Below are 7,652 nucleotides of genomic sequence, written 5' to 3'. Positions count from 1 at the left end.
ACTAAATTAAAAAATAAGAAAACTTCACAATGTTCTTGAGCAATAGCAACTAAAGTAAGTTGTAATAGATGAGCAAAGCAATGGACATGATATGCACATAGATTTTCCCATAAAATTAAACTTTCCAGGCCATTAAATTCTCCATTCATGTTGCTAGCACCTTCATAACATTGTCCACGGATACTTGATATACTAAGTCCATGTTTACAAAATAGTTCATTAATTGCTGATTTTAATGATGAAGCAGTGGTATCCTTAAAATGAACAATACCTAGAAAACGCTCAACAATACTTCAAGTTTTATTAACATAACGCAGAGCAATTGCCATTTGTTCTTTAGTTGACATGACAATTTTCGTGCATGCGTGCTTTGGTCAATTCTCAGTTGGGATGGACTTAGGGTAGCGAGAGAAAGAGGGTGAGTGGTTGAGCACGCGTGTGTGTGTGTGAGAATGAGATGAGTAAGTGAGTGGTGGGTCTTTGGTTCGTATAGGTGCAAAACTTGGTCCACTAATATAATTTAAAATTTTATGGGTTTAAAAAAGATTATATAGGAAGTAAGTGCAATTTTTTTTGTTCCAGGGGTTCATATGAACCTCCTCACTATGAAGTACATCCACCACTGCCATAGTCTATGCTGCTCTCTCCAGCCCAACCCGCATCTACGTTAACTTTGAGAAAGCCTTATGGTGGAGCTTGCCAACGATCTATGTTATCCTCTGCACACTGCGCTTCTTTTTTCTTCTCTTGTGCTGAGTGGGAGGCCATGGCCCTGAACATAACAGTTGTTGGGTCACCAACTTCCCCATTAAAACAAGCTTCATTACAGGCTTTCCATATGGCGTAGAACCCCTGGAAGAAAATCTCAATATGGTCTTTACTATATCTGTTTAAGCAATCTGAAATCCAAGTATTTTGCCTTCCTTGAACCAATGAAGGTGATGGATTAAAGATTATTGATTAGTAATTATAGATTAATAATTTCTCCTAAATATTTAAATTTTGTCCCTCTTAAATTTGAAAATTTTGGTTTTGGTTCCTCAAATGACACGTTATCATGCCACATAAGCTCTGCCTTCATACTTTACAAGGTCACATAACCACTACCTACGCTAAGAATCAAAATTGGGTAATTTCTCAAATATTAGGGACTAAATTCAAACTTTACTCTGACGAGAGACAATTTTCAGACTTCACCTAATATACATGGACCAAAAGCATAGTTAAACCTTAATAAATAATTTTGGTCTTTTATTTTTGACTATTTAATAGACAAACATATTAAATTAATTTTAATTTTTTGCCCACATGACATAAAATTATTTGAAATATAATTTTCTTCTCTTATTTCATTATTTGAATTTTTCGAATAGTGCAGGAGTAGTCTCTAAACAATTTTATTAACATTATTAGTCCCCCATGTTATCCTCCGTCAACAATTTTAGTGTGCCCTCCGTTTTTAGTCAATTTTCTAACGTTTTTATCTTACGCGACAATTTTTAAGTGAAGTGGAACCTTATTAGGAGAGAGAGGACCTCAGAATTAAAATATAAAAAATAAGAAAATATTTTAATATTAAAAATATATTAGAATTATTGTTTTTTATTACTTCATATGATAAATCTAAAATCTAATTAGCAAAACAAAAAGATTTAAACAAATGCAGCGATGAAACTCAAGGAAAGAAAATCTGAGAAGGGGAGAAAGGTGCGAATCTAGGGGAAAGGATTGATGGAGGTGGAGGCTCCGCGACCAGACTTGCGTAGGAGAAGGCTCCTGCCTGGACGACGACGTGGTGGCTGGAGCGACGACAAACACGAAGCCTGATGATGGTTTGTTGGATTGATTGCAGATCAAACTCCTACGTCTCGCTTTAGCCTCAACCACACAACCAGGTTTGCCTCCCTAAAGCCCCATTCACGACGTGGCCATCGTATGGGTTTGGTGTTTTCTTTTCTCACAAAGGGCATGTGCTTCATATGTATGATGATCCAAACAAGTCATAGTCGATTAGTGCATACAAACCGGAAACAATAAAAAACGTCCAAAGACTTTGACCTTGTTTGTGACAGACACTCAAGCAATTCCGAAGTGCAAACTAGATGTTGGTTTACAAATAGATTTAGACTAGGAGGACTGAAAACGTAACAATTCTCTAATCAAACGATTACTCGAGGAATGAACTTTGTTCCTCAATCCAGGTTCCTAAGACACTCCAAAAAAGTCATAGAGATCTCTATTGAGAAGTTGTGACTAAGGTAAAGTTATGAACTAAGTGAATGACTAAAAGGCTTAAAGAGATAAAAATAAAGCCGTAAAGTAAACGCGCGGCTGAAATGTAAAGGGGTAAAAGGGCTGAAAGGCTATAAATGAATTATAGTGATGAAAGGTTAAAACAAGAAAGTAAAGGAAAAAGATAAATGCAGAAAATTTGTAGATTTGATCGATTGTTTGAATTGTGTTTTAATAATCTCAATTGTGATATTGGCGCCCTCATCTCCCTTTTCTCTCTATATAAGGTTCTCCTTGGTTGTCATGTGTTTGCTCATTCATCCCCTGATTTAGCTATGTGTTTCCTTTTGCTTTCATCTTACGATTCCTTCATTATTTAAGTTACTTTTTACCTAAGACTAGAGTAATTTTACTCAATATATACCTTGGAAAACTAAGAGAACTAATCATCCTTAAGCCTTAACCATTTTTTTCTGTGTTAATCAATATGTTACCACAATTGATAGTTATAATTAGACTAATTTATCACCCCACCATTTTTTCATTAAGCAAGAGGTTGACTTCCATTAACTAGACACATCATTGTATGCTAGATACATCATTAAATTTTTCTAAACTCGCCATTGAGCAATGGAAAACATCATGATTTTTGACTTATTGTTATATAAATTTGAAATTTAATAGAATATATAATTAATTATTTTGTAAACAGATTAAATAAAAAAAATTAAATGAATTAAAATTATTTTGAAAAAAATCTATAAAATCAAATAATCATGAACAAAAGAATACAATAAATTAGGAAATAAGCTTTCTATATATTTATTAATTTCCATTAAACTAACACATGATCCGCAGTAGCAAACCAATTTGCATATTTCGACTCTGACCGAAGTTTGACTTCAAATTTGAGTCACCCCCCTTGGAATTCCGGGTTCGAATCCCGGCTGCGGAATTTTTTAAAAAACTTTTTCCAATTTTTATATCTTCTTTTAACGTTTAAGAATGTATGTACTTTCCCACTTGCGTTTATTGGGTGTGATCGTCAAATTCTTTCTCCAACAAATCTCAGTCTTTGTAATGATGTGTGCTATTTCTCATTTGTTTTTACCCCTTTTCCTTTTTGACGGTTTATTGATCCGTATATTTTCTCCCGTTAGAGAAAGTTGAACAACAGTTTTCTTGTTCTTGGTCAATAACTAGAGTTCTTAATTCTAAAAACTTAAGGTTCAATGCTTCTGTTACCATTTGTTTCTTCCCTAACCCAAACCAAGCTCTTGTATATTTTTTGTGACAATGGGCCAGCCCTCCACCAATTCATCTTGGGCCCAAACTCCATCTGATCACTTTCAAAAAAACATCCCCTACAATTTGGCACCGCCTCTCCTGATTTCACTACTGCAATATTTTTCAATCTCCTCTTCTAATTGCTCAACCCACATCCCTCAAATCCTGTAACATTCCCCCTCCATTCCCGCCGCACTTTTCAAATTGCTCAACCTTGACCCGCTCGCTCATCATCACCATCACGCCAACACTCATTTCTCCACCTCAAACCAAAGGTACGCTAGTCTCACGACCCCAATTTTATTTCAATTTAATTAAGCATGCATAATTATATGGAAAAAATCTTATAATTTATTAATACTACTAGTGAGAGTATTATAATTGCAGTCAGATAATCATGGTTCAAACTTGCAGTAATAATATCTTGATATCGTTTCTCTCAATCATTTACCAAAGAAATTGACTGATCCATTTCCATGCATGTACCATTTGCCTATAACCGGCCACTACACAGGACCATACTGTTCTTTCCCAACACGTAATTATAAACTTTATGTAACCGATACTAATTATTTTCAATATTCTAATTAATAGCTCTTAAATCAACAAGTTCTTTGAATTCTAATTGCTTCTCAAAGTGTAACGCCTAAAATCCCTTCCATACTTGTCTAACACTATAAATATGACCCTTGTCTATTTCTTCTAAGCCACCAAACAGAACTGAAACCACTCTCAAAGTTACTTACAATCATACCATGATGAAGTCGTGTCCAAAGCTTAGAAACTCCTATGTAATTCCTTTTTTCTTTTTTACATTCAGCTTTTCACGATGCTTTTCTTTTTGTTTCTTCTCAATGTGATTCGACTTTGATTATATCGAATGCACTTTTCTCTTCTCTTTTCCAGCATTTTTAAAAAAATTGTTTCTAGAATTTTGTTTAGTTGATTCAAGTCAAACATGTATGATTCCTAAGTAAGGGTCATTGTTCTAGTCATATGAACGAAACACACGGTTGAACCCACAATGATGTGGATGTTCCAGGCATAAACTAGACTAGAAGTAAAGTCAAAATCAAATATGTTTTTCCTTGTCACGGGGTTCTGAAAATTATATCAATTTAATATATGAAAATTATGCCTCAATAATTGCAATTATCAATTTAAAACAATTTTTGGTTTTCTGCAGGTTGTCGGGGTTATTTTCGCAGTGCTGTTATTTGGATCACTAGGAGTGAAGGTAGCAGAATGCAGAGTAGTAAGAAGGTTACAGGATCTTGAGTACCCTGCTATCAATTGCAGAAAACATAGTGCAGTTTTGACTGATTTTGGTGGTGTTGGTGATGGCAAAACATCAAACACCAAGGCTTTTCAATCTGCAATCAGCAATCTCAGCCACTATGCAAATGATGGCGGGGCTATGCTGGTGGTGCCACCAGGGAAATGGCTCACAGGAAGCTTTAATCTCACCAGCCATTTCACACTTTTTCTCCAAAAAGATGCTGTCATTCTTGGATCCCAGGTATCCAGTCTCCTTCTCCCCTTTTCCTGTGGTTAAATTGTTAGATTATTTGGGACATTGATTCCTTGCATTTGATGTAACCCTTATCGGAGCCATCAATATTTAATGGCTCAGATATTTCATCAAGATCGGATGGCTAATATAAACTTAATCTTGACTATTTGAATATGATTTATTTTGTGTATGTCACATGTCCGTTGCACTCTATTTTACTATGAAAGTAGCATTGATCCAAATGTATGTAGCATTCGTTAACACAGTGCAATTGTTGGAAATTTGTTTACCTAATCACATTAATCTCTAACCTATCTTTGATTTCTTGTCACGTTAGATAAGCAGCATTTGACATCAATTGTTAGTTTTTTTTTTTTAATTTTGAATTTTCTCCAAAATAAACACTTCCATTGACCATTGACCATCATTAACAGGTTGAATCAGGGTGGCCCTCACTTCCTGTTCTTCCATCATATGGCAGAGGAAGGGATGCACCTGCTGGAAGGTTCAGTAGTCTCATTTTTGGAACACACCTCACTGATGTTGTTATTACCGGTAAAACTACAAGGCCCATATATTATCATCTCTATTAGAATTTGTTAATATCATGCCTCTTTGGAAAATCATTTTTAATGTCACATGTTTTGAATCTGTTCATTAGGTCACAATGGTACTATTGATGGGCAAGGATCTTACTGGTGGGACAAGTTCCACAAGGGACAATTTAAACTCACCAGGCCTTACATGATTGAGATTATGTACTCTAGTCAAATTCAAATCTCAAATCTCACTTTGGTCAATTCCCCATCTTGGTTTGTCCATCCAATTTACAGCAGGTTTGACATTGATTTTCATTTCAATTTATGTTCAATCTTCATGGACCATATGTTCTGTTATGTTATTCTCATGTTCTTGTCACACCTTTCACTGCAGTGACATTATAATTCAAGGGCTGACCATTCTTGCACCGGTTGACTCTCCCAACACAGATGGAATTGATCCTGGTAATTTTGATATCATTTCTATAATTCTAATATATATAGTTTATTTCCACTGGATTTCAATTTAGTCCTTAAAAGTTGGAAATCATGATTAATATGATCCTTGAAGGATGAAAAAAGGAAAAAATCCATTTTATATCTTTAAAGACTAATTGAAATTTGGTTTCATCTTTCTCAATTTTACCTTTGAATTAATTACATTGGTTGGCCTACCCTATGGGGGTTGGTAAGAACAAAGTAATTTACTCATCTTTATCTTCATCACTTTACTGTGATTTTTTTGTCATTTTAGGCAAAACAATTATAATCATTCCCTTTCATTTGTTTAACCTTTCCATGTATAATCCAAAATATCTATAGTTGGCCTTATTGTTCACGGGGTTCAAATGACATTTACTTCTCTAACTATTTCACTCAAATTTCAATCATTCTCTAACTATTTTTTCCTCCATTTTACAGATTCTTGTTCCAACACTAGGATTGAAGATTGCTATATTGTATCTGGTGATGATTGCATTGCAGTGAAAAGTGGTTGGGATGAGTATGGAATCAAAGTTGGGATGCCAAGCCAACACATAATAATCAGAAGACTTACATGCATATCCCCTGATAGTGCTATGATTGCTTTAGGAAGTGAAATGTCTGGCGGAATCCAAGACATTAGAGCAGAAGACCTCACTGCTATCAACACTCAATCAGCAGTTAGAATCAAAACTGCAGTTGGTAGAGGAGCATATGTGAAGAACATTTTTGTTAAAGGAATGAACTTGTTCACCATGAAATATGTGTTTTGGATGACAGGTTCTTATGGATCACACCCTGACACTGGCTTTGATCCAAAAGCACTTCCTACCATCACTGGAATCAATTATAGAGATGTGATTGCAAAGAATGTCACATATCCTGCAAAGCTTGAAGGAATTGCTAATGATCCTTTCACTGGAATTTGCATTTCTAATGCGAATATTGAGAAAGTGGGAAAGAAATTGGCATGGAATTGCACTGATGTTCACGGTGTTACAAGCAATGTGTCTCCTGAGCCTTGTGCATTGCTGCAAGAGAAGCCTGGGAAATTTGACTGTCCTTTTCCATCAGACAAACTTCCCATTGAAAGTGTTCAGCTGAAGACTTGTTCCTTTAAAAGTTTGTCACTCTTCTGAGAGAATGAATGTATTTTAAATTTTGAATGTAATACAGTAGTGATGATACTGTTATCCATGTAAGAGTTCTGAAAAAACTAAATCAAAGCTATTGTTATGCTATTGTTATCTATTGCTATTTTAATACATGTGTTTTCCTTAGTACCAAAATGTTGTTGGGGTTGGATTACCTTTAACTAGACACAAACCCGCGCATCGCACGGTGAAAAAGAAAAATAATTCCATTTTATTAAAATAAATTATATGTTCAAAAATAAAAATAGGTAAATTATTAATATTAGGGTCTTCGATATTTTTTTTTTACCAAAAAAAATGTTCATACACAATATTTTTATTGAGGGTAGACATTTTGTTGTCATCATGGTTTTTATGTTTGTCTGTCTTCAAGCATGATTTAGTGAACTTGTGCTTTGGTTGATGTGGTTCTCCTTAAGGGTGATATATTACTTTGAAGAAGAC

At 34.8% G+C, this 7,652-nt stretch overlaps 1 protein-coding gene across 1 annotated transcript; it reads left to right on the top strand.

Moving 5' to 3' along the window:
• Window positions 1–4,166: 4,166 nt before the first annotated feature.
• Window positions 4,167–7,303, top strand: LOC130749715 (probable polygalacturonase). The gene is made up of 6 exons (XM_057603094.1): window positions 4,167–4,310; window positions 4,706–5,038; window positions 5,467–5,587; window positions 5,694–5,868; window positions 5,966–6,036; window positions 6,493–7,303. Exons 1-6 carry the CDS (start codon window positions 4,275–4,277, stop codon window positions 7,191–7,193), a joined length of 1,437 nt encoding a protein of 478 aa, XP_057459077.1. The 5' UTR covers window positions 4,167–4,274; the 3' UTR covers window positions 7,194–7,303.
• The last annotated feature ends 349 nt before the right edge of the window (window positions 7,304–7,652 follow it).

This window comes from Lotus japonicus, chromosome 3 (assembly GCF_012489685.1).
Source record: "Lotus japonicus ecotype B-129 chromosome 3, LjGifu_v1.2".
Lineage (NCBI taxonomy): Eukaryota > Viridiplantae > Streptophyta > Magnoliopsida > Fabales > Fabaceae > Lotus > Lotus japonicus.
Note: the sequence above shows the minus strand (reverse complement) of the source record. Positions and strands in the feature narration are given on the sequence as shown.